Raw genomic sequence first — 26,305 nt, forward strand, 5'->3', positions numbered from 1 at the left:
GTGTAAGGAAAGATTTAGCCAAAACCATCCCTGCACTAATGGACCTTATATATAGCCTTGCAAGGGGACAAAATACAAATAAAGATAACTTTGATTTTTGCTGCTCTTAATCTCAGAACTAAAATTATCTTAATAGATGTTTATCAGCTGATGATAAAACAGACTTCGATCCTCTCTATCTAGAGGAAGGAAATCAACTCCAAGTGTGGAGTACTATACAGATATGGTTTTCTTGTTAGTCTTGCTTATGTGTTTTCCTTTCTTAGAAGGGAGCAATGGCAGAGGGCATAGCTTGGGAAATCACTGTAATGTTGAACAAAGCAATAGGTGAGATCTGGGAGACCAAGTCCATTATCACAGAAGGGGACTGGGAGTTGGCAAGGTTTCCTGGCAAAACTGACTAGGATCCTAAAAGGATAAGTAGGAATTTAATAGGAAAAGAAGGGGAAGGAGATTCTAAGCAGTAGGATTAAGAACAAAGATAAGGAGCCAGGGGAAGGAAGAGTGGTCTAGTTTAGATGGAATGTATAATTTTGGTGGGGAATGATATATGATAAAATTGAAAATGTTGGGCAGCACTAGGTTCTGGGGAGCCTTGAATCCTAGGTCAGAGGGAACCATGGGAGCTTTTTGATCTGAGGAACACAAGATGAAAGAGCTATACATAAAGAGCTATACGTAAAGAAAATTCTTCTAGCAGTTGAATTAAGCAAGGGTTGGAGAGGAAGAGTACAGAATGGAAGATGCTGTTGTAATGGTCCAGGTGGTAATAGGGATCTATAGTAGGAGGGTGGCAATGGAAATAGAAAGGAGGGGGGAAAGAGAAAGGGAAGGGATATGACTAAGTAAATTATTTTAGTGGAGGAGTGAGGGGGAATGAAGAGAGACAAAGAAAACCTCAAGAAAGTCTCATTTAGGGGCAGCTAGGTGGCATAGTGGATAAAGCACTGGCCCTGGAGTCAGGAGTACCTGGGTTCAAATCCGGCCTCAGACACTTAATAATTACCTAGCTGTGTGGCCTTGGACAAACCACTTAACCCTATTTGCAAAAATCTAAAAAAAATAAAAGACAGAGCAAAGGAAAGGAAGTGATTGTCCCTCTGTACTCTGCCCTCATCAGACTACATCAGGCGTTTTACAATCTATCGTAGGCCTAATATTTTGGGAGGGACACTGAGAACCTAGAATGTCCAGAGGATAGAAACCTGGATAGTGAGGGGCCTTGAGTTCACATCATATGAAGATCAACTGTAGGAATAAGGGTTACTTAGCCTAGAAAAGAGAGGACTTGGAAACCAGTGAGGCCGTCTTCAAGGGTCTACCTAACCATCTATCATGTAATAAAGGAATCACACTCATTCCATTTGGTAAAAGCAGGGGCAAATGATGGAAGCTGTAAGGAGGCAGATATATATCTTCCTGCCAATTAAAGCTTCCTAAAAGTAGAATGTGCTGTGTGAGGAGAGTGGTTTCTCCTTCACTTGAGATCTTTAAGCAAAGGCTGGATGACTTGTCACATAAGTAATATTGCTGTTTAGTTTTTCCATGTCTCTTAGTGGACCCATTTAGGATTTTCTTGACAAACATGCTGGAGTGGTTTGCCATTTCCTTCTTCAGATCATTTTACAATAAAGGAAACTGAAGCAAATAGGTTAAATAACTTGCCCAGGGTCACACAGCTAGTAAATGTCTGAGGTCAAATTTGAACTCAGGTCCTTCCTACTGTGCCACCTAGTTGCCCCTTAGATAAGTAATAGTAGAAATCTTTTTTTTAGTTACAGGTTAAAGGAAATTATTTCAGAGGTCCTTCTACCTCTGAAATTCTGTTATTTTGGGTACCTTTCATCTCTTCAACTAGTTTCTGGAAAGGAGTCACAGTATCTTATTGATCTTTGATGACATTACCCTCCTTCCTTTCCTTCCTTCCCCAGCAAAGTTAATGTGAGGAACTCCCTTCATTTAAGCAGATTAGCAAACTCATGAATAAGTTATAGTCTTAGTAAATTGCCTAGACCCAAGGAGGTAAAAATGACTTGCTCAGAGATCAGGAGGCCAGTGTATCAGAGGCAGGTCATGAACTCAGGGCTTCCCGACTCCAAGGTCATTCCCCTCATAACCACTGTTTCTTACTTGTACATAGTAGGTCTAACACATATTTGTTAGATTGGGGAAAAAAAAAAGCTTGTACCCAAAAATGCTGATCTCAAGGGGAACACTCACGGCATCTCCTCGGGCAAGACGTCTGCCAGGATGTTGATTGAATCTGTCTTGGCCTTGGAAGTTGGGGCTGCAGCCAAGAGAATCTTCAGCAGAGCAATCTGTGAATGGAGAAAACAAAGTTCCCCATTCCCCACCCCCAGAGATGCAGAGCTGGAAGACTCAAGGCCTCTCCATCTCCTCAAGCAGAGACAATGAGCAGTTTTCAGTTCAATAGCATAGGAATTCTCATGGTAGAGGGGAGAGAGCACACAGGACAAGGAGGCAGGGTATCTCAGTCCAAAAATCTTTGTCCTAACCCTTAGTAACTATGTGAATGTAGGTGAATCATTTGATTTCTCTAAACATCAGTTTCTAGACTAGAGGATTAAGGTGAGAATCCTTGGCAGGGCAACAGAATCGTCAGTGGTTAATATTTTCATTCCTCTTCTGTCTTCAGAGGAAAGGAAAGAAGGGAATGAGAATTTGGGAAGTATTTACTGTCTGCCAGACAATATATTGGTTAAGCACTTTATAGATGTTTTGAAGAACTAAACATCTCTGGAAGGGGGGAGAGTGCCAAACAGAATAGACCTGCCTAAGACAATGACTATATTTGAAACTGGGATAATTGATAATAACAGGTAGCATCTACAGAACCCTTTATACATGTCATTTCATTTGATCCTCTAAACAATCTTTGAATAGGTTCTAGTATTATTCCTGTTTTACAAGTGAGGAAACTGAGGCAGACAGGGGTCCAGTGACTTGCTGAGGGTCTCATGGCTAAGGCAATGTCTTGGAAATGATTTAAACTCAGGTCTTCCTGTTTCCAAGATCCACCACTGAGCCATGTTGCTGCTTCCAAGATTCATATTCTTGAATTTTAAGGATGTTCTTGCCAAGATGGAGGAAAGGAGATTTGAGGGAGACAGGGAAAATATCAGAATCAGATGGGTGAAGAAAATAGCCACAAAGCCCTGTTTCCAACTATCCTCTTTCTTCCTCTGAATTCTAAGCAGCTGATCACCCTGACAGAGTCCTGGGTTCAGAGGGCCCACTAGCTTCTGGGCACGTGGAAGCACTCCATTAGATAAATTTGGAAAGACTTCTCAGAAAAACTGAGCCGCGGTTGTGCCGACTAAGCCTCCAACTAGCCATGAGGTCTGGGACAAAGCCTTCTTGAACCTCTGTTTCCTCACCTGTAAAATGAAAAAGTTGAACTAAATGATGCCTAAGGTCCCTAGCAGTTCAGATAGTTTGGGATTCTAGGAATCTACAACAGTAGAAAGGGTCCGAGCTGCCTGGGTTCTCTTCCTCCCAAAGGGCCTCAAGGATTTATCCTTTCCCCTCTTGACAAAGCACTAGAATAACGATTCCAGTCTATAAGGCAGCTGTTCAGATAAGTCTTCTGAGCTCAGTGGTGTCACCCTGGAAGATCCTCAATGAAAAGTCAGCCCAGAATAGAGGAAGGAAGCCAGGACTTGGGTGAGGGGGACATTATTTATCCTACCATGTACTGTGGGAGGTTATACAGCATGGCCTGGTAAAGGATTTCACATGGGGTCTCCTGCACCTCCTCTTCTCCCTGTGACCGGAAGCAGAAAGATTAGTCAATCTGTCTAGACTCTCACCTTCTAGTTACCAGGGCTTCTTTCTAGCTAATTTAGGAGAGCCAGGGTGGGTTAGAGCCAAAAGAGCACTGAAATAAGAAATGTGTGTGTTCAGATCTCAGCTGGGTGACCGCAGGCTACTTAAGTTCTCTGTGCCCCATTTTTAAATCTGTAAAATGAAGAGAATTGCTAGGATTCTTAACAGCAATTGCTTGGCTCTATTCCTCTCATCCCCTTGGGGGGTGGCCCAGAATCCTTCTCACCATTTTCCAGGTGGGGAGAACAATGCAGCAACCCTATGCTGAAGCCCAGGAGGATTAGAGCCAGGGATCAAAGAGTCAGTCTGCCAAGGCCCCTTCATTAGACACAGAGAGGGATGGGCCCTGAGCTGGATATAACTGAGCTCAGGTAAGAGCCCCAGGCAAGGCCATTACATACACAGCAAGGACAGAACCCCCCCCCCCCCCCTCCAGCTCTCTGACATTGTCAGAGCTGAAGGGAGGGGAGGCAGGGGAACAGAAGAGAAGAACCTGACTGAAGGAAAAGGAAGAAATGGAGAAGAAAATGGCAATGTGTGAAAGAGAAAAGAGAGGAAGAGACAAAGCTAAGTTCATGAGACAGTGCAAAGACAAAGAGTCTGCAACTACCCCAACATTTTTGCTCTTGATAACAAATCCTTGCTGCTTTGTATGAAGCTTTCCCTTTTATAGGATGAGGAATGGGAAATAGAGGGGAGACGGGAGGGAGAGGCCACAGTGTGACCAATTTTACACATTTCCCTTCCCTTGAAGGAGGACTCCTAGGTCCTTTGGACATGGCACTTGGGACTAGGTTTTTTTCTCTGTCCTGAGGACAATGAAAGTGCCACCAGGGTCTTGGCAAACAGGGCTTTTGAAGAATGAGGACAAATCTGGGTGTCTTCTTTTCCCCCACATTCTGGTTGTTCTTCCTTGATAGCATTGGGCCTGTACAGAATTCCAAAACCCCATCTGTGTCTTCCGTCTGTCTTCCCCACAACCACCAGGCTTCTTGTCTCACCAGAGACATGGGACACTTCTCCAGTTCCTCCTCATTCTTGATCTGAACATCAGAGATGGAGATGTACTTGTGCTGGAGAGACAGGGAGAAATTATCACATGGGGAGGGAGACAAAAATGGTTTGCCAAGATGGTGGAGAGCAAAGTTATACCCACTATCTGGAGTGTGCTCCAGAACACAATTAGACATTACTAAGTCAAAACAGGAAAAGTAATACATGTCCATTTGTCTTAGAGCCATGGGCTTGAGAGGCCTACTTTCATGGTAGAAGGTTTGGACACTATTAATACATTATTTACAACCAGGACTGACACAGGGTCAAGATTTTTATCTATGTGTGATCACAAGCAATGGCTTAACTGCATCCTGATCTTACATGGATTGATACAATCAGAGATTTAGAATTGGAAAGGACCTGTCAAAAGTCTTCAAATCCAAACCATTCTACAGATGAGGAAACTAATGCTTCATAAGTAACTCGCTCAAGGCTGTCCAGATAGTAATTATCTGGGAACCAAGGTCTTCCTGACTTTAAGTCAAAAAGTCAATGTGCTATCATTTAATAAAATGAATTGATTTAAAGAGGTAGAGATAGAAAGAAGGGAAGCAAAAGAGAAGAAATTAAGGAAGGGGAAAGGAGAAAAAAGAGGGAAAAAAGGAAAAATTTCATCATATTGGATTGTTCTCAAAAGGACAATGTTAGTAGATCCCAGAGAGATCCTTGATCTCATCTTCTTGGACGAGTGGTTCAGAGAATTTTGGGACATCCCTGATGAAAAAGTGAACTTCCCCACCCTGGTAGATTCTTCTTGGTTACCTGCTTCAAGGTCTTCACACTTTCATGGATGGGCCTTGGCAATCCCACCAAGGTATCTGTGTCCCTACAAGAGGTAAAAATGCCCAAAATATCCAAATTAAAGGTCTCACCCAGAATCACAAAGAAAAATCCAGATTCCTGCCCAATTCCCTTCCCATGAGCTCATGCCCTTCCTTCCTTCCCTCACCATCTCAGACAACTCCCCCTAGACCACCTTGTGGATCAAAGAGAATAAAGGCCATTGAAGAGATGGGTCAATTTGAGAGATGTTTCAGGGATGGGAAGAAGACACATTTAGGATCTGGCTGGAAACATCTCTACATCATCATCATTCCCATTTGAAAAAGATCCCTATGAGTCAGGTCCATTATATTCTTTGACTGGGAACCTCAGAAGCAAGAAGGACCCCCAGTCCAATAGGAGAACCCATCTTTGATAATTACAATGGTACAAGATAGAAAATCTGTCTTTACCAGGTGGAATCTGGCAGCACTAGGGATCATAAGAAGAGTCACAGTGGGTAGAAGCAGTGGATTTGGAATCAGAAGAATGGGGTCTAAGTCCCAGCTCTGACATTTTAGTAGTTGTGTAATGGTGGGCTAGTAATCATAATATTTATTTAGCACTGACTCTGAGCCAGGTCTTGTACTAAATAATAAATGTTCTCTCATTTGATCTTCACAAAGTCTCTACAAGGTGGGTGCTGTTATTATTCTCATTTTACTGATCTGGGTTGTAAGTATCTGGGGTTGGATTTGAACAAGATCTTTCTGACTTCAGGCCCAGATCTCTTCTAAAGCTTCCAAAAGAATGCAAGTTCCCTGAGAGGAGGGACAATTTCATTTTGATCTCACATGATGCCAGACTCATAGTAGGCTCTTAGTTTAAGCTTCTTGCACTGCATTGGTTTTTCTCTTCTGTAAAATGGGGTAATTACATTGGAACCCTCCTAGCATTGTCATGGACTTTGCAAGTCTTAGGAAGCTATGTCCATACCCCTTCTCTCACTCTTGCAGATCTGAAGGTCCATTAGCATGGAAAGTTATAAATAACATTAGATTATATATTATAAAATTATATATAACAACATAGTTCTTTCCATATGTTGGAATTTCTGTTTTGCTGAAGTTTTATTACCTTTTTTTTCCTTTTTAAAAAATTTTTTTTTTATAAGTGATGGTTCTTTAGGGGTAGGAAAGGAAGGGATACAATGGGGAATCTAGATGATGTTACCAAAAGATAATAATAAAAATTCCTTTTAAAAAGGCTATATGGATTTCAATTATTATGATTCTGGGACGATGCAGCTTGAAGAAGGGAACAGGAAGGCCCCTCTAGAGAGGCTGCAGCATTTGTCTGGACTCAAAACTAGTCGGAGAAAGTTTCCTGAGTCTGATCAAGTAGACAGAAGTTCACCCCAATATATTACTATGAAAGGAACTCCCTGTTATACTCTTATGCTAAGGGATAGAAGGTCTCCAAGTCCAGTCTTTTCTCAGGACAATACAAAGGATCAGAGATGTGAATGCCTGGATTCAAGACTCTGCCGCTGGATTCTAACTCTGCTGCTGACTGGCTGACTGACCTCAGACAGGCACCCAAACTACCCTGGGTCTTAGCTTCTCTCCTTGTAAAATGAGAAGCATTGGACAGGGCTCTTCCAATTCTGTCTTCCTAGAAGTCCATGACTGTAAGGCAGCACTTTGTGATTTCTTCTGTTCCTTATATCCCAGTCTCACATATCCCACTGTCCCCCTCCCCCTGCCCTCCCACCTCTAGACTACAAAGTCACTTACTGCCCCAGGGTGAAGCCGATGAATTTGTTCCTGCTAATCTCCAAGAAGTGTTCAATATCCTTCTGTCTGAGGGGCAGGGAGAGGATAGAAAAGTCAGTCAACCAGTCACAGAGCATTGATTAACTTACTATATACAGGTACATTAGGGGGAAAAGGAAGCAGATTGCAAAAGGAAGTCTTCAAGGGGCCTACATGCCTAGGTCCTGGGGGGAGGGAAGAGAAGAAGGAAGAAGAGAAAAAGGGGCAGCTAAGTGACCCAGAAGACTATGAACCCAGAATTTCTGGGTCCCCAATGAACTTGCTTTGTTGGAATTTTTCCCATTTCTGACCAAACATACTTAAACTCTGAGGTTCAAGGGAGTCCTTCTGGAAAAGTCATACATTCAGCCAATAAGCAGGACTTATTATATGTAAGAAACATAGAAAAGCAAATCATGAGACACATTAAATCCTCAGGCCCTGAAATGTGGGGAGAGTGGGAGGAGAGAAGAGAAAAAGAGGCAGACAATAGTTTCCCAGAAATCTTAGAACCCAAAATTCCTATCTCCTATCAAGTTCACTTTGTCTTAGAACATTCCCTGCAAAGAAAATACATCTTGCATATGCCATCTATTATTCTGCTGTGGAAACTTTTCCCATTTCTGGCGGGGAAGATAGAGGATTGGACCTAGTTAGGTAGATCTGAGCTCTTTTCTGACCTCAGACACTTCCTAGTTGTGTGACTCTGGATGAGTCACTTAATTTTTGTCTACTCTAGTTTCCTCAATAGTAAAATGGAGATAATAATAGTCCCTATGATTTAAGAGTTGTTGTAAGAATTAAATAAAATAATATTTGTAAAATGTGTAGCAGAGTGACTGGCCCATAGACATTATATAAAATGTTTATTCCCTTCCCGCCCCTCCCCATCCCTGGTCAAACATACCTGACTTTGGGAGCCCATGGTAAACCCTTGGGGAAAGTCACACGCTCTGTGGTGGGAGTCTGGGAGGGTAGAGGTGGGACGAGGGGTCCCCGCTCCAGCAAGTCAAACTCCCCATCCAGGGTGTTCTCCCCTTCTCCTGCCTCTTCCTCCTCCTCCGGGGGAGGCTCCTCATTCTTGAAGAGATCACGTTCATTGTAGATGTCCAGGCTGTCCTGCTTTGTGAGGAGCTGCTGGGCCAAGGTAGAGATAAATGGATGTCAGAAAGAACAGCCGTTATCCCACAGTTATTCCCCTCCCTTAAGCCCCTGCTGCTGTAGGAAGCAGGATGGGGGGTGGGGAAAAGTTCTGGATCCATATCAGTTCTTCCAAACCACCTTTTTTTTTACCCCAAGAAGGCCAATTCCCTATCTCCTTGGCTCAGTCCTGGTACAGAAAACTCCCAATTGGTCACACTAGCAGAAAAGGGACAAATGGCATAGACAGGAGCCCCCTTCTGCTCACCTCATGACAGTGGAGGGTCTAAAAGTCATTTTGATTTAGCTTCTACAATGCACTGCGCTGCCTGGCTTTTTTTTTTTTGAGGGATTCAAGGAAGGGAGACAAAGCATGTGAAGAAACAAGATGTTCCTTCCTAATCTGAAGATTCAAATTAGTATCCATTCCAGCCAGCTAGCTGAGTTGGTTTCAATCTGGTTTAGCGTTCCACAATCCTTATATCCCCTTAACCTTGGGCTACTCAATCTATACTCCTACTTGTAAGGATGTGAAAGAGCAGGTGACTCTCTCTAAAACCCTTCTGCACCATGTGGGGGGGGGGAACCCTCCAAGCAAGGAAGAGGAACAACTGTGGGATAAAGAAGGGAATCATCTTCAGTCATAAAGGACAGTGCCTGCTATGGACAGTCTAGAGTCCCCAAAAGAACACTGTCTTGGAGCATCCATTCGCCCTACAACACACACAAACACCCCTTTGGGACCTTCTGTTATTTTAATGATAAATGTTGGAACTTTGTTCACTCTTGGTCAAATGTACCTTGACCTTGGGGTCTAGGGTAGATCCCTGGAGAAATAAATGTACAAAGCAAAGGGGGCCCAGGAAAGCAGAGGAGAATGGGAGGAACCACTCCAGAAGTTCCAGGACCTGGGGATAGAGGTCCTTAAAAAATTCTCTTTCCTGGTTTGCTTTGCAAAGCCCTATCTATCCTCTCTGAGGCCCAAGGAAGTTCAGGACTTCTGAGGGCCAAACAACAAGTGCCCAAGGAAGGTTGGACATTCCTGGGGGAGGGGGGAGAATAGAACACTGAGACCTCCTCTGAGAAGATGGCCCCAATCCCTGGGACCTCCATAAAGGAGGCCAGGTTAGGGCAGGGATGATCATGCTATCCTCTCCCCCTTCTCTGCTGAAGACTAGGATCTCACTTCAGGGGCATTTCCAGTTTTGGTTTTTGTTCACCTGTGCAATGACAGCATCACTCAGAAGAGCAGTCACTTACCTTCCGCCCTCGGCGACCTCTTTGTTTGGAGGACTGTGGTGCCATCTGTGACTCCCCCAGGTCCAGGGTATAGGAGGGGGGTGAGGCAGCCCTCATACTTCGGACCACCTGGATGCTGTCTTCTGCCAGTGGGGGCAGGCCAAATTCTGCTCTCTTCTGTATCTTCAAGGCCTGCAGAATCTCAAAACCACCCAAGGTAAACTAGAGAGAGAGAGAGAGAGAGAAACATTAGGACATTAGAAACATTAGGACTAGAAAAGAGGAGAAAGGGGCTTATTACCAGGGTATTAATCTTGGTTCTAAGGAACTTGGGATTTAAAATACTAATTAATAATAGCTTTAGCTGCAGCTAGGTGGCACAATGGATAGAGCACCAGCCCTGGAGTCAGGAGGACCTGACAATTAATAATTGCCTAGCTGTGTGACCTTAGGCAGGTCACTTAAATAAAATTAAAAAAATAATAGCTTTAAAAATTATATTTATAAATGTTTTATTAAAATACTGGCAATGAGGTCAACTAAACTTACATGGTAATTAATTACATTCAAATTAATAACTAATATTTATATGATTATTACGCCTTGGACAAGTCCCTTAAACTCCTTGAGCCACCTAGCTGAGATACCCTGAGCCTCAGTTTCCTTATTTATAAAATAGGATTAAAAATACTTGTGCTACTTTCTTTCAAATTGATGTGAGAAAAATGCTTTGTAAAACTAAAAGCATCATAGAAATATTAGTTTTAATTATTTTTACTATAGCATTTTACATATATTAATTTTATCCTAACAATTTTTACTGTTTAGTCACTTTCAGTCAAGTCCTTCATGATCCCATCTGAGGTTTTCTTTACAGAAATACTGGAGTTGTTTGACATTTCCTCTTCCAAGTTATTTTATAGATAAAGAAATGGAGATAAACCATAACCCTGTTAGTGACTTGCCCAAGATGACACAGCTATTAAGTGTCCAAGGCTGAATTTGAACTCAGAAAGATGAGTCTTCTTGATTCCAGGCCCAGGGCTCTCTCCACTGTGCCACCCCACTGCCCCATCCTAAAAATAACCCCGTAAAACATGTGATCCAAAAATCATGATCTCATTTTGTACATGGAAAAACTATGCCCAAGACCACCCAGCTAAGTGAGAGAGGGATAATAAACCACTGTTTTTACTGTCTCAGAGCTAATAGCTTAGGGGGAAGGACACACACAAAGGCCAAATTGGAAATTTCTAGGGTGTCACTAAAAAAATAATCTGATAAAAACCTGGTTCTCCCCCTTCAAGGATCAGAATTCAGGTCTCCTAAACCAAGTCAGAAGAGTTCTCAGTGGGATTATGGAGACTGGGTCTCCCTTGCTGATAGGAGTAGCCATTGGTAAATCTGCCCCACCACGTAGTCAGGTCAAGAAGGTAAATAATATGGTAAGGTAGAGTTAGAAATGAGAATAGTCAAGTTGAATTAATAATAATAATACTAACAACTGACATTTATATAGTGCTTTAAGGTTTGCTTTTCAACATTATCTAATTTGATTATCACAAGAGTTCTGTGAAGTAGGCCCTAAAGGCACATTATTCCTGTTCTAATAACATAATCTTTTGAAGTAGGGGCTATTTCTTGAGGTGGCACAGTGGATAGAGCACTGGGTCTGCAGTCAGGAAGACATCTCCTTGAGTTCAAATCTGGCCCTCAGACACTTAATAGCTGTGTGACCCTGGGCAAGTCACTTTACCCTGTTTTCCTGTTTCCTCATCTATAAAATAAGCTGGAAGAGGAAATGGCAAACCACTCTAGTATCTATGCTGAGAAAACCCCAGATGGGGTCAGAAATAGTTGTACCTGATGAACAAGCTATTATCTTCCCCATTTTATAGATGAGAAAACATAGGTTCAGAGATTAGATCTTACCATGATCAGACAGTTAAAAAGTGGCAGAGGTGGGATTCAAATGCTGTCTTTGGTGACTCAATATTTTTTTCACTGTCATGCTAACTATAGCATATTATTTATATTGTATTATACATTGATGTTGACTTATGATTGTGAGAACAGGAACCTTACATTCTTTTCCATCCCTTTCCCGTATCTATTACATCCATGGTATAGTGGATCCAGACCTGATCCTGAAATCAGGAAAACTTTAGTATGTAATCTTGCCTCTGTTCCACACTAACAATCTCACAGTACTTTGGTTTTATCATCTGTAAATTGGGAATGACAATATTATCCCTATTTTATCCCATTATTATTATCCCTAGTTTGCTGATAAGGAAACTGAAGTCATAAAGTTATTAAATATCAGAGGCAAGATTTGAACCTAAACCTTCCCAGACTCCAAGTCTATTGCTCTTTCCACTAGAGGGAGACTGGACATATGCTTTCACTTGTATGGAGAATTCCTAAGTCAATGAAACAATTTGTTTTGCTTAACTATGCATGTTTGTTATAAGGAGTTTTTTTTCTTTTCTCAAATGGGGGAGAGGATGAAAGGAAAAGAAGATGAATTTTGGTTAATTAAAAAAGAATTCATTTAATTTTAAAAATTCAAAAAATTTTTAATAGTCTCCCCAATAAGAACAGATATGTAAAATACCCTTTTTTACTTTGGACATTGGACAACATATTATAACATGAAGATAATGTACATTTACATTTCCCAACAAGCTTTTTAAGACAAAATTGTGACCATATGTGTATAATTAAAGTTGTTTTTAATCCTTAAAAAAATATACTGGATGTTCATAGAAGTTTAGTGGTTATTTCAAGATCACATAATGAGTCAGTCCAATTTTTAAAAACCATCACATTACATTCATTTCCAAACCTTCCCTTTCTTCGTTCCTCTGTCCACCTCCCCGTGATCCACAAGAAAAAGATTCCCCAGACCACAACCCATGAAGCTATCTCTTCCTCTACTTCATAGCTAAGAAAAAACTGTTGAGTAGCAGAAAGAACCCTGGACTGGAAAATGACTCAGGAAATCACCCCAAGGCTGCCACTAACTGGCTCTATTTCTGTGGGGAAACCTCTGTGATGCTCAGTTTCTTCATTTCAAAAATGAGGAGCTTGGACTAAATTCTCTAAACTGCTGTAAGTTATGAGATCTCTCTAACCTTTTGGCTTCTGCTTATCCTGTGTCAGCTCTCTCCTTTGACTCAGGTCCACCCTTCAACCCCCCCAATCCAATGTAGGGAGCCTAGAGGAAAGGCACGAGGAGTCAGAGAGTGGATAGAACCGACTGCTCCATCCCTCCTGTAGATGAGGCAGGAAGAGATAGGGTGGGCTGGCTGACTCACCAAGACTACCTTCCAGAGCAGAAGCAGGACTTTCTTCATGGGGAAGTGAGGGGCGAGACCACTGCAGAATTTAGTGATCATGGAGAAAAGCAGAAGAACAAATGGCTCCTCACTGTGCACTGGGAAACCTGGGGAGAAGAGGTTATTGAGAAGCCTGGCCTTTGGGGAAACCCTTGAAACCCTACCCTACCTCTTTGCGGTCTGTCAGTCTCGGTCTCAGTCTCTCTCTCTCTCTCTCTCTCTCTCTCTCTCTCTCTCTCTCTCACACACACACACACACACACACACACACCACAAAAAACAACTTAAGTGAAATGCATGGATGTAATTATTTAGGGCAGAAATGGTTAAGATTCAAGAGTGTTATTCACCAAGGAAAGAATACAGCTAGCAATCAAAACAATGAAAAGCTCATACTTTTCCCTTTAAAAATTCTTAATGAAATTTCACAGAATCACCTCTTTTGTGCTCCACTGTTTCAAAGATTTCACAGATTGTAAACCTTCCCCATTATTAATCTTATTGGGTATGGAGGGACTAGAGTTATTATTACTACTTTACAGTTGAGGAAATCAAGGCACAGAAAGGGTAAGCAACTTGGTCAAGATCAAGGAATAAATAGGTTTATAGGAAGATAAATTTAAAATTAGAAGGAACCTCTGAGGTCACCTAGTATAACTCATCTCATTTTAAGGAAATTGAGGCCCAGCAAGGTTAGGGGACAGTCCAAGGTCGCACAGGTATTGACACAGAGCCAAAGTTGGAACACCAAATTTAATACTCTCTATAGACAGCCAGGTATATGCACAAATAGTATGCCACAGCAAGAGGAGTCACTAACCTCAGAGAGGTTTGTGACCTTAGCATAGCTATGTGCTTCTCCCCACCATAAGCCAAGGTCAATGCCGTCTCCCACTTCCCAATCCCCAAAGTCATACTCCTCCTCACTCAGCTCTGTTCGGAAGGTTTCCCGGGCTGCCCTCCAACCACTAGGGTCTGTCTCCCGTTCCAGGCGAATATTTTCCACCATCAGGTACATGACACTGAGCAATACCCTATGGGGTGGAAAGGAGACAGGATGGAGGACAGTGACCTTGGGGCTCTTGATCTAGTGATTTGGGGGAATGAAATGCCAACTGGATGACCACAAAGGAGCTAAGACTACATGTCCCAAGGGTATAGTTTGGGGGACTTTCTTTGGTACTTAAGGGTGGGGTGCTGAACCCTCAATTAAGGAGTGATGATTCCACCCCACAGTCAGAGGGAAGGAGGGAGGAAGGGGAGTGAATGTGAAAAATAGTAGGAGAGTGAAGCCACTGTGCTGATTCTTCCTTTTGCCCAGCCTAAGGTCTCACTCTCTGTGCATCACATCCATCTGAGTTACCACTAGGCCCTAGAATGTCCACCTTTTCTGTTGAGTTCTCTGATGAACCAAGAGCTTAATAGACTTGCAATGAGACTAGAACCGAAAAGGCAACCCTCTTCTATTTAGCTCCCAAGCTCTACTATGGAACTGCAGGGGCGGCCCTGAGTACTAGACACCCAGAATCCCTGTTCACCTGAGTTCTGTGCTGTCTGCAAGGGAGATGGCTGGTTTCCGAAGGGCAGTGCTACAGGCATGGCTGTTGCTGCCACGGGGAGAAAGGAGAGAGGTCTATTCACTGGTCATGTCTGGGATTCATATTCTCTCTCTCTCTCTCTCTCTCTCCCTCCCTCCCTCCCTCCCTCCCTTCTCTTTTTTCTCTTTCACAAACATACACATACACACACACACACACATGAAGATGAGAAGGTTAGTTCTGAGTAAGGAAACTCATAGCTGAAAGGAAAGATAAAGTAATAATCATCACAATAATAATTCCTCTTTTTCTTGCACTTTAAGGTTTCAGGGTCCTTTACATACATCATCTCATTTGATCTCATTAACAGAAGAGAATATGGATTGTGGCTCTACCCATCTTATGTCTCCCAGGGTGACCAGCACAGTATTGGTCCTTGATCAGGGGATCTGAACCTTTTTTGTGTCACCGACTCCCTTGAATTTTGGTGATACCAATGTATCAATGTATGGTGAAATCTCCTCAGAATAATAATTTTAAATACAAAAAATTAAATAGAAGTTACAAAGAAAACCTTATGTTAGTGAAAAAAAAGATGTAATTTTTTTCCCCTTCCAAGTCTACGGACATACTCCACCCCTGAAGTCTATGCACAGACCCCGTGGATCTGCTGTAGGTTAAGTCTGCCATGGTTAAGGGTAGAATGGAATCCAGGGAGATCAGCTGGTATATGTTTTAGAGAGCAGGAGGGTGTGCATTGGGTACTGCCCTGCTCCTGTAGCCAGAGCAGGGGAGCCTGGGCCCAAGAACAGCTTTCCCAAAGATCTCTCACTCAGTCTCCATGTGCAGTAGCTCCAGGAAGGCAGTGAAAGTTCCCATTTGGTAGAGCAGAAAACTGTTATATCGGGACCAGTGTAGGACATCAGCCTCTGTGTCACATTCACCAAAGGTGCCTAAAAGAAGGAAGAGTAGGATGGAAAATTAACTAGAAATGCTAGAGACTATCCCTTCCCTAGTTTCTGGCTCTTGTCCCTGAGGGATTTCCAATGTACTGGAGGGATGAAGAAGGAAGAAGAAAGGAGTTGGCCAAGCCAATCTAAGTCTTTCTCCCTTCAGTTCCTTGCTCCTTCCTAGCTTGCATTCCCTGCCAGGAAAATTCATCTCCCCTCCAAGTAGTTAAATGGATTCATGACCTCATAAGAAACGAACACTCCCAACTAATAGTGCAGATTGCAACCTATTCATGCCTTCTCATCTAATGCAACTCATGCTCATATTCTCCTATAAAGTCTTCACAAAAGTACCACATAGTTTACTTTTATGGGTAACCAAAGCTTGGCTTAAAAGTTATTTCTTCCAAGATTAACTTCACTCAAATCCAAGGACTCAGATTCCTGTCAACATTTTGCTCAATCAAATTGTATTAACTTGAACTTTCCTTGTTTTTCCTTTTGTGGGTTTACCTGTCTCCTACTGGACCAAACCTTATGCTGTCCATGTTTCCCCATAGGGGTTTGATTAGAGTTTGACTTTTGACTGGTTGGAGTGGAAGGCAGACTACAGTTCCTTTCCCTACCAGGTAAATGGAAGAACTAAGTAAATCCTAAATTGCCTAGAGAGATAGCAGCAGGAAAGTTCTACCCAGACACCATTACCCCAATTTCTCCAGTAAATCCAGTAAACAGCTACATCTCACCAATGGGTGAATGGAAGTCCTTGTGTATGCAGGGGACTATGTAATATCTGCAGACACTTACCCTGGGCCAGATAGAGGATAGCTCGGGCTACTTTCAGCCGTTGTTCCCTGTTAATCATCTCCAACCGGTCCAAGAGATGCATTATATAGGTTTTCTGTGAGGCTTCCTCCAGCTCCAGCCAGCCTCTGCCTTGTACTGGGGAAAAAGGAGATCTTATGCCCACTGTGAGCCAATATTGGCCTATGCTTGCATATCCTAACAGAATGGCTACTGGGCCTCTCCCCACCTTCTCTCTAGGGCTTCCTCTAACTCTCAAACCTTACTCTTTTTAGCGAGAAATGAAGAGGATCTGGGAATCAATGGTCCAAGGGTGGTTAGTGCCAAAGAAGTGTCAATCATTTTTATAATTTGGGTAGTTAAAAGAGTTTTACAGCAGTCAGTTGTCTGAATACAGGAGACAAACCCTGAAGAGGTGGGAGAGAAGGAGACTAAGAGCCCCCAGGTAGGGGACTCTCCAACTCTGGGGAGCCCATTTCCTCATTTCTTCAGGAGTAATCAGGTTTCAGTTTTTATATATAATAATAACAGCCCAGGTACCCAACCCAAGTATTTCTAATTTCTGGCCCACATCCTCTCCCGGACAGTTCAACCATTGGGGAATTCCTGGGATTGAGGAAGCTAGGGTTGTCTTTATCTCTGGCCACTTGTTAGATTATGCTGGGGTACCATCGAAGGAAAGGTGTTCGGTACTTGAGGTCAAAGAACTGCTGCTCCCTTGCTTTTAGGAGGAAAGGGTCTATCTGCATGTGGGCACCTTGTGTCCTGAAATCCTCTTCAAAGCAGTGCCGGTTGATAGTGAATTCTGGGTTCTCAGTGTAGCTGTAGAGCTCTGTGATGAGGCACATAGGGGACAGATAGTCACCGATAGTTTAGTGGTAAGAGAGCTAGGACTTCCAACACATTCTGTGCCCAGCCCTGCCCAGGTCCAGCTTCCTCCCCTTCTGAGGAGAAAGTTCAAAATAACTACCCAGGTCCCCAGGCGATTAGACAGTCAAATCTGCACTCCTCCATCCAGCTGGCTACTGCCATAGATAGGGCAACTCAATTTGGGTTACAGAAAGAAGAGGAAACAGAACAGCCAAGTTTCAGTGTTAGAGTTGGGAAGGACCTCGGAGATCACTGAACTCAATCCCCTCACCTTTCAGATGAGGAAACTGAGGCCAGAGAAGAAAAGAAAATGACCTAAAATCACTCAGCTTGCTATGGCAGAACTAAGATTAGAATCCAGGTCTCTTGGCTCCTGATCCTTTTCCCACAAGGCTTCCCCCCTTATTCCACTCTCTTAGGGCTTAAGTCTCTTGTCTTGTTCATTTTGAATGAAGTCAGTCCCATCTCTACAGATTCTCAAGCCCATATCCCCTTCTAAAATTCCGGAGCTGAGACCATAGTTGCTGTTTAGTACTCTCTGAGAAACACACACACACACACACACACACCCCTCTAGAGAAAGAAATAAAAGTATTGGCCAGCAAGAAGAGGATTTCAAAATATTTTTAAAAATTAAAAAGAACAAAGAGAACAAAATAGATGTTGAAAAATGTTGAAACTGAGTCACAAAGAGACACGAGAGGGAGAGAGAGCAGAGACATGGAAGTTCTAACAGGGAGAGACTGATGTCCTTTTGGGGACTTTTCTGTGAGGGAACTCTGGTCCCCTCTCAACCACTTCTGAGGCAGGTAAGTCAACCTAGCTGAGGCAGCAAAGTGGCCAGAGGGAAAGAAAAAAGGCAACATGTACCTTTGACATCCAGAAAATCACACTATTGCCACTTCCTTGAGCACTTTATCTGGGTAATGGCAGATAGTTCTCCAAGGAGGGGGCCCACCCTGCTTTGAGGCACAGTGGATTGCCTAACAGGTGTGTGACCCTAGGCAAGTCATTTAAGGCTCCATTAAGCTATCTTTATAAAACAGGAGTCATAACAGCATTTACTTCACAGAGTGATTGTTAGGATCAAATAGGCAATTATATGCCACTATTGTGATTTAAATTATTTCTCTAAAAATTACTTAAATGTTGAGGCAGCTAGGTGGTGAAGTGGATAGAAAACTGGCCCTGGAGTCAGGAGTACCTGGGTTCAAATCCGGCCTCAGTCACTTAATAATTACCTAGTTGTGTGGCCTTGGGCAAGCCACTTAACCTCATTTGCCTTGCAAAAACTAAAAAAAAATTACTTAATATTTGCATCTAAATAATAATAATTATTACTTTTGCCAAAAAATAGTAATTCTTAGGGCAGCTAGGTTGTATGGTAGAGCACTGGGCTTGGAGCCAGGAAGATCTGAGTTCAAATGTTGCCTCAAACACTTACTAGTTGTGTGACCCTGGACTCAACCCTTATCTGCCTCAAAATATTATCTATAAATGAATTGGAGAAGAAAATAGCAAAACACTCCAATATCTCGGCCAAGAAAATCGGACAAAAGAAAATCTTTTGCCCATGGGGTCATATAGAATTGGACACAATGAACAACAACAAAGTTAATTCCATATCATCAGCACCAAATGAAATCCAGGAAGGAAGATACCCTAGAGATCAGGAAGGGACTTAGAGATACCAAAAACAGAATACTCAAGACTTGTGGATCCAGGTTTCTTGACCACCTCAACTTTTAATCAGCTAGGTTCCTAGATGAATTCATGAGGAAAAGGCCAGGAAATCTAGCCAGCATTCTACTTACTGCATCAATCAAAGAAATTCAACTTGAGTCTGGCAGTCAGGGCACTGGACTACAGGTTTGAGAGTTCTGAATGGCAAAGGACACTCATATTCTTTCTTTCCCTCTCACTCAGTTACAAACCTTGCCCCTTTAAGAAGACTTATAGCTAGAGGGACTAGAAATCATCTCAATCCAATAATCCAATGCCCTCTTTTTAGAGATAATAAAATTCAAGTTTATACAATCTGTGTTGACTCTGGGCAAGTCAGTTAACCTTGACTATCTCAAAAAAGAAAGAAAATTCAGGTCACACAACTAATAACTGGCAGAAACCAAGTTTAAACCCAGTCTTCAGGACTCTCTTTCTCTGTTCAGTTTGCCTCATTGTTGCTGACAGTCCTTCCTTCTTGAAGAGGACCATGACATCAGGAAGGTGACAACATGCAAGTGAATTGGATTTAAATGAGGGAGGGCTGTACAAAGTCACCATCGCACTTTTTCTTCCAGGGTCATCTGAGTTCAGTACCCAGGTGCTAGATATAGTCAAAAACAAAGAAACTCAAACTGAGAGGGGAAGATTTTCAAGAATTCTGACCAAAACAGAAACAATTGCTATTTATATTCACTTTGAGATAATCAGGGCCCAGACTAAGGTAACCAAAAGGATCTAGCTGTCAGACAGAGGCAACACCTACCTAGTCACAAAGACAAAAGAGTACCTAGGAAATAAATGAAATGAAGGAAGGAAATGAAAAGGAAGCCCCTCAGATAGGACTGGGGGTGGGGATGGGGGTGGGAGAAGGGAGCTGACTTTGTTCTCTTTCTCCCTGTCATTCAAGACATCTTCCTCTGCCTTTTTTCCCCTAAGAACTTCTCTAAAAAGATGTCTCTTTTGAGATAAACGTGCCTCAAAGTATCACTTCCATGTGACAGAAAATTTAATTTTCGCCTCATATTTTTCCCAAGCACGAAGGGAGCTGCTTATTAATAACTGGCATTCGTACCTCACTGAACATTGAGGTCTTTAAATACTGAAGGGAATGCACTCAGTCTGAGCTAAGAGACAAATAACAGAGAGAACCAGCCCAGCTCTGACAGATGAGTGGGATTTGCTCAGCTACAGTTTTAGGAATATCCCAGGATGGGGGTGTGGCATGTCGGGGTGGGATTGTACAAGCAGAGGCCACTATCTTTGACAATCCAGGCCACTTTGGCTGAATATTGCAGGAATTCCACTGCAGGGCTTATTTTCTTAAAATATCATAGCATATGATTTGGGGTAAAAAGGATTTCAGGGAAACAGACAATACAGGAGAAATGATGTCTGGATACTGTCTACAATCCCAGAAACTTCAGAGACATTAATATGAGTATGGAGGTGCAGAGATGAAGAAGAGGAAGAAAAGGTGAGAGAGGGAAAGGGAAGGTGAGGGAGAAGGAAGGAAAGAAGAAGAGAGAAGGTAGAAAATGAGGAGGAAAGGAAAGAGGAGGGAAAGACAGGAAGGAAGGAGAGAGAGGAGGGAGAAAGAGAGAAGAAAGAAAGGAGGAAAAAAGGAGGAAGAAAAGAGAGAGGAAAGAAAAGAGTGAGAGGGAAAGGAAGGGGAGAGAGGGAAAGAAAGGAAAAGGGCAAAGGAGATGAAGGAACAAAAGAAGGGGAAAGAAAAAAAGAAAACGGGAAAAAGAAATTAAACATAGGTAAAAGAGACCTGTACGAGAAGCCCAGCCAAGTGAACTACTCTCCCCTATAGAGGCCACTGCTCTTCCCCTTGGCAGTCAGTGCCTGTCCAAAGGCCATGCCCCAGGCTTCCTTCAAGACTCAGCTCTGTACCCCTTTCTAATCTTCTCAACCCTAGTTGTGAGTGCTTTTTCTAAGAAATTATTTGATACTTACTTTGAATGTCATTTATATTTACTTTTCTTCCCCTGTCCCCATGTAAGCTCTTTGAGGGAAAAAAAAATCCTTTTTTTTGTCTTTGTACCCCAGTGCCTGCACAAAGTAAGTGCTTTAAAAAGGCTTGCTAAGGGGGCAGCTAAGTGGCACAGTGGATAGACCTGAGTTCAAATCCGACCTCAGACACTTAATAATTACCTAGCTATGTGGCCTTTGAGGGAGGGAAGAACCAATAAGAGTAGGAGAAAGAGCAGTTCACAAATCAAGAGGAAAGGGAGAGAAGAGAGTTTTTCTTTCAGTGACAAATATCACATTTACTGAGCTCAGAGAGGACTGGACAAAGAGGACTTCCCAGTGGGGGGAAGGTGAATATGAACCTTAGAACTTACTTTCCCCTCCCCACCAAAGCCACTGGACCTGTACCTGCCAACTCGGCGCCATGTTCATCAGCATCTCCATACTCAAACTCCAAGTTGGGACAGTCCACGGAGCCCTAAAATAAAGAAGCCTTAGTTGTAACAAAGGTTATTTGGGTTCCTTCTCCCTTGATCCCTTTCCTATCTCTCTAGCTTCCACCTCGTAGCAGGACAAGACCAGAGTAAAGTCAGAGAGAACCATACCAGAAAGGAGCCTGCTCAGACATTCACTCAATCTCATTAAGTAGCCTCAAAATCTGAGAGAAAAAGTCTGCAGCTAGTCTGAAAGACTGGTTGTACAAAAAGGGATATTGATGGCAAAGGAAAATAGATGCAGAAAGAAGAGCTAATATGAGAAATCATGTTCCAATTTACAAGCAAAACTAGAAAAGAAAGAGTGGATCTGTAGAAAAATAAATAGGAATTTAGGGGCGGCTAGGTGGCGCAGCGAATAGAGCACTGGCCTTGGAGTCAGGAGTACCTGGGTTCAAATGTGACCTCAGACACTTAATAATTACCTAGCCGTGTGGCCTTGGGCAAGCCACTTAACCCCATTGCCTTGAAAAATCTAAAATAAATAAATAAATAGGAATTTTTAAAATCACTGAACTCCCAATTTCATTGATAAAGAGATCTCTGAGATGAGGAACTCCCTCTAAAAATTCTGATCAGCATCTCCTCTGCAACTTGCCTAATACATGAAAAGGATAATTGAAGTGGGGAGGGAGGGGAAAAAGGCTTTTATCAAGTCCCAACTACATGAATACCATTTGTTTCTGTTTTGGTCAGAAACCTAAAGGGTTACCCTCCCAGATAGAATTTGGTTGTTGTTTGTTTTTTGCCTCTTTTCTTATAGTCTTATTCAAAGAATAGGTGTTGCCTAAGTCAAAGACCTTAATTTAAAAAGGCCAAGGTCTCCCAAATCCCATTGTCCTGACCTTGATCTTGCCCCAGAGGAGAGAGTAAGGCTGGTGACTTTACACAGCCCTCCCTCACTTAACTCCATTTCACTTTTAAGTCATGATATCACTTTTCTGAAGACAGAAAACAGAAGAACCAGACAAACAATGAATGGATGTACCAAACAATATGTCTCAAACACTGGGACTAGCTCAGTCTTATTAACCTCTGCCAGAAGCAGCAGTACCTTCTGATCCCCCACCCATTTGTTTTATTTGTATTTTACAAATAACCTTTTTATCCTCAGAACTGAAAAAAAAGGTACTATAGTTATCCTCATTTTACAACTGAGGAAGCTGGGGCAAATGAGTGACTTACGAAGGCTCACAGAGGTAGTGTCTGAGGCTGAATTTGAACTCAGCTTCCTGACTCCAGGTTCAGTATTCTATCCCCTGGACTCCTATTTGCTTTTGCAAAGGCAGCCTAGGTGAACTAATCTACCTTTGTTTAAAAGAAAAGTTTCCAAAGAAACTTGGGGAGTCAGAAAGCTTTGATTCTGCCAAAAACTCAGGGTGAGACCTTGGGCAAGTCATTCTCCTCTCTGGGCCTTAGTGACCTGATCTGTAAAATGATAAGATTGTATTGAATACTTTCTTCTAGTTCTAACAGTCCTTGATTAAAAGGAGCCTGTAGTGAAGCTGATCAGAAAGAGAAGCATTTTTATAAAGTGACTAAGTCCTACATTCCAACATTTTCTTCTCAGTATAGATGCTCCTTCCAGCCATGAAGATGTCAAACCATCCATGTGTCTATTCCCTGTGACCAGATCCTCAAAGGTCCTTCAAGCTCTCAAGTTCATTGTTCCATTAGGTAGGGAGGAAAGAAATAGTCAAATTATATCCCTGCACAAGCAATGTTTCATCACATCACTGAGGGTAAGGGTATGAGAGGTGGTCAAATTACATTCCTTTGCATACAGTGAGGTAGACTGAACTACATCCCATAATCACTTATTAAGCACCCACTAAGTAGGGGTATGAAAAAGAAAAGTCTCTGTCCTTAAGGAGGACACAGTGGGGGGTCAGATGGCACTTGGTTTAAAGGCACATATTCTGTAGGGTCCAAACCCAAACAGAGGTGCTGATAATTGGGGAGGGGGGTTAATGAGAGCCTGCTAGTTCCATTGTACTCAGCAGTCAAAAAGATAGATATTAGGTTAACCTTCTTCTCCCTGGAGCAATCTTCCAAGGGAGTGGCTCCAGGACCCAAAGAGAAGCCTTCCTCCCCCCCCCCCCAGGGAAAAGCAAGGAGAGAGCTGAAGTCACCCTGGTGATGGGGGACACAGTGGTAAGGAAAGGCAGTTTCTCCAGCTTGCAGAGAAGGTAAGGAAGAGCTAATTTCTTAGGACAGCCTGTCGGCAGGAAATGAATTTTGAGATGAGTTTCAGAGCAGGGAGAGCAGAAATGGAAAAAAGAAAATGAAGATGCAGCCCCAGGCACTCTGCAGGTAGGAGGCAGGGATCCTGCAGAAACCGGACTGGATGGTCCAAGGCGCCCGGGGCCACTGCCTCTTCCTAGAGATCCGGGGGGACCCGGCTTCCTGGCCTCTAACCCGAAGCTCTCCTAGGAGGTGGCTACCAGCAGGACCGTGGCACCCCCTCTCTGTCCTCGCGTCCGTCCTCTTTCTCCCCCGACCGCAAAGAGGCGGCTATCCCTCATCCCTGGCTTCACCACCTGCTCGGGAGGAGCCCAGGCAAAGGAGGTGTTGCATAGACTTTCCCAACGGGTCAGATGGAGGAGGACCCCATCCATCCTGGGCAAGATGGGGCCGCTTAGCCCCGAGGGAAGAAGGCTGCCCAGCCCAGACTGGGGGGCTGAGGCAGCGGCGAGCCCGACTTCCCCGGGCCCCCCAGGACACCGAGTCACCTCTGCAGGTATTTGGGGCGTGCGGCTGGCGCGGCCCTCGGCCGCTGAAGGCTTTCCTGGGGGGGTCTCTAGAGGAGGGGGCAGCGGGAGGGGCATCTGCCCGAGCTCACACGACCCCGGCCTGAATTCCGGGCCCAGCCGGGGCGGCCCCGCAGCAGGGCCCTTGGGAGACGAGAATGCGGGCTCGGGGGGCCTGGGGGTCTTCAGACGCCCCGTCTGGCCGGGCCTGCGCCGTGGTTCCCCTCTGTCCAAGGAGGGGTCTGGGGGCGCCCCCTCCCCCGCCCGCCCGGACGCCCACCTCGGACTCCCTCCGCTGGTTCTTGAACACTTCCCGGCCCTTGGGCGACGCCTGCTTGCCCTTGCCGTTGCCGCCGTTGCCGCCGCTCCCGGGCGGGCTGCCAGCCCCGGGCCCGACGCCGTTGGGGTCCTCCATGGAGCTCCCCGCGGCTGCTCTGCCGGGGGCTAGCGGGGCGGCAGCGCGCCCGGGGGTCCGCCCCCCCCCGCAGCAGCCCCGCCCCCGGGCGCCATTGGCTGAGGCGGCCCGGCGGCGGCCCCGCCCCCGGGCGCCATTGGCTGCCCAGGCGCTCGGGGCGGAGCTTGGGGCTCATTCAGATTTTTTGACTTGCCCGGCCCCGGGCCAGGTGGCCCCGCTCCCTCGGGGCCTCGGACCCTAGGCCACACCTGTGTGGTCCTCGGCTTTCCTAAACTCTATTTCCCTCCCCCATCCCAGCGGGAAGTGACCTTTAGGAGGAAGCACCACCCCAGCGCCCAGGTGTCCGGCCTCACCTACACCCTACTGCCCAGGAGGCCTGGAGGGAGCATCTAGTCCTCCCTCTACGGCTGAGCGAACTGGAGTTCCGAGACAGCAAGCCCGAGGTCAGGCCGCTAATTAACTTTCAGACCCCTCCCCCGTGCTTCCTCTCTGGAAGGAGCTGAGCCTCTGCAGCCTGGAGAAAAGAAGTCTGGATGGGGCCCGGGGAGCCGCGCATGGAAAGTGCGGAGAGGAAATGTCAGGAAAATCTCCCTGACAATGAGAACTGCCTAAAAAACTGCTGCTGGTGGGGTGGTCCCCCTCTTTGGGGGTACATTATAGTGGAGATTCCTTCATTTATGGGTTGCACTTTATGGCCACTGAAGTCCTAATTTTCAAATTCTACAATACAAAGTAGATCCACTTTAGGACACTTCTTTTTTTTAAGTTTTTTTTTTGCAAGGCAAACGGGGTGAAGTGGCTTGCCCGAGGCCACACAGCTAAGTAATTATTAAGTGTCTGAGGCCGGATTTGAACTCAGGTGCTCCTGACTCCAAGGCCCGTGCTCTATACACTGCGCCACCTAGCCGCCCCCAGTTATTTATTTCTACCACAAAAGATATACTTGAAACGCTGAAGACTCATAAGAGCATATTGACAAATATTTAAAGAAAGATACAATAATCCATTACTCTTATTATATTCTCCCAGGAGGATGATACTCAAAGTATTAAAACATGAACCATTTTGTAGGATTGCTGAATAGCCACGTTCACCTTGAATTTTCACTGACTCAAGAGCTAAATCTCCGGGCAGGCTGGGGCATGGCTTTTTGCTCATCCTGGAGGATGTGCTGGGATCATTTTCCTCCTCCAAGATGTTGCTGAGATCACCTACTAGCTTGTGGATCCAGGAGATCCCAGCCTCTGAAACTCATGAGATTCCTGACAAGGCTAGAAACACTGACCTCAGGATAGAAGGCCAGTCACTGGTGTGCTAGGAAAGAAACACAAAGCAGAAGAGGTAGCCGGAGGCTCACCTTAATAAGCACATGTATTTACAGCCATTAAAAAAAAAAGAAATTCCATTTTCAAGTTGAAGGAATAGAGAATCTTAAAAGTTTTGAAATGCTTTGAAATGCTTGAAAAGTAACAGCACGGGGCAGCTAGGTGGCGTAGCGGATAAAGCACCAGCCTTGGAGTCAGGAGTACCTGGGTTCAAATCCGGTCTCAGACACCTAATAATTCCCTGTGTGGCCTCGGGCAAGCC

At 44.1% G+C, this 26,305-nt stretch overlaps 1 protein-coding gene across 4 annotated transcripts in view; it reads right to left on the reverse strand.

Annotated features, from left to right (window-relative positions):
• Positions 1-24,801, reverse strand: part of STRIP2 (striatin interacting protein 2) — a 67,172-nt gene extending 42,371 nt beyond the window's left edge. Inside the window, exons 1-15 of one of the 4 annotated variants that reach the window (XM_074193710.1) lie at positions 24,584-24,801; positions 21,468-21,537; positions 17,248-17,322; positions 16,494-16,628; positions 15,569-15,689; positions 14,737-14,805; positions 14,126-14,232; positions 13,178-13,305; positions 9,879-10,079; positions 8,386-8,612; positions 7,461-7,526; positions 5,665-5,728; positions 4,848-4,919; positions 3,710-3,784; positions 2,221-2,318 (exon numbers count right to left, since the gene is read on the reverse strand). In XM_074193710.1, coding sequence (XP_074049811.1) covers positions 2,221-2,318; positions 3,710-3,784; positions 4,848-4,919; positions 5,665-5,728; positions 7,461-7,526; positions 8,386-8,612; positions 9,879-10,079; positions 13,178-13,305; positions 14,126-14,232; positions 14,737-14,805; positions 15,569-15,689; positions 16,494-16,628; positions 17,248-17,322; positions 21,468-21,537; positions 24,584-24,718 — 1,643 coding nt within the window. In that variant the 5' untranslated portion in view covers positions 24,719-24,801. Of the gene's footprint in view, positions 1-2,220; positions 2,319-3,709; positions 3,785-4,847; positions 4,920-5,664; positions 5,729-7,460; positions 7,527-8,385; positions 8,616-9,878; positions 10,080-13,177; positions 13,306-14,125; positions 14,233-14,736; positions 14,806-15,568; positions 15,690-16,493; positions 16,629-17,247; positions 17,323-21,467; positions 21,538-23,102; positions 23,181-24,583 lie in introns of those variants that run through there. The other 3 variants (XM_074193709.1, XM_074193712.1, XM_074193711.1) reach the window with 3 other exon arrangements.
• Between the last annotated feature and the right edge of the window lie 1,504 nt (positions 24,802-26,305).

The sequence above is a fragment of the Macrotis lagotis genome, chromosome 7, assembly GCF_037893015.1.
Source record: "Macrotis lagotis isolate mMagLag1 chromosome 7, bilby.v1.9.chrom.fasta, whole genome shotgun sequence".
In the NCBI taxonomy this organism is placed as follows: domain Eukaryota; kingdom Metazoa; phylum Chordata; class Mammalia; order Peramelemorphia; family Peramelidae; genus Macrotis; species Macrotis lagotis.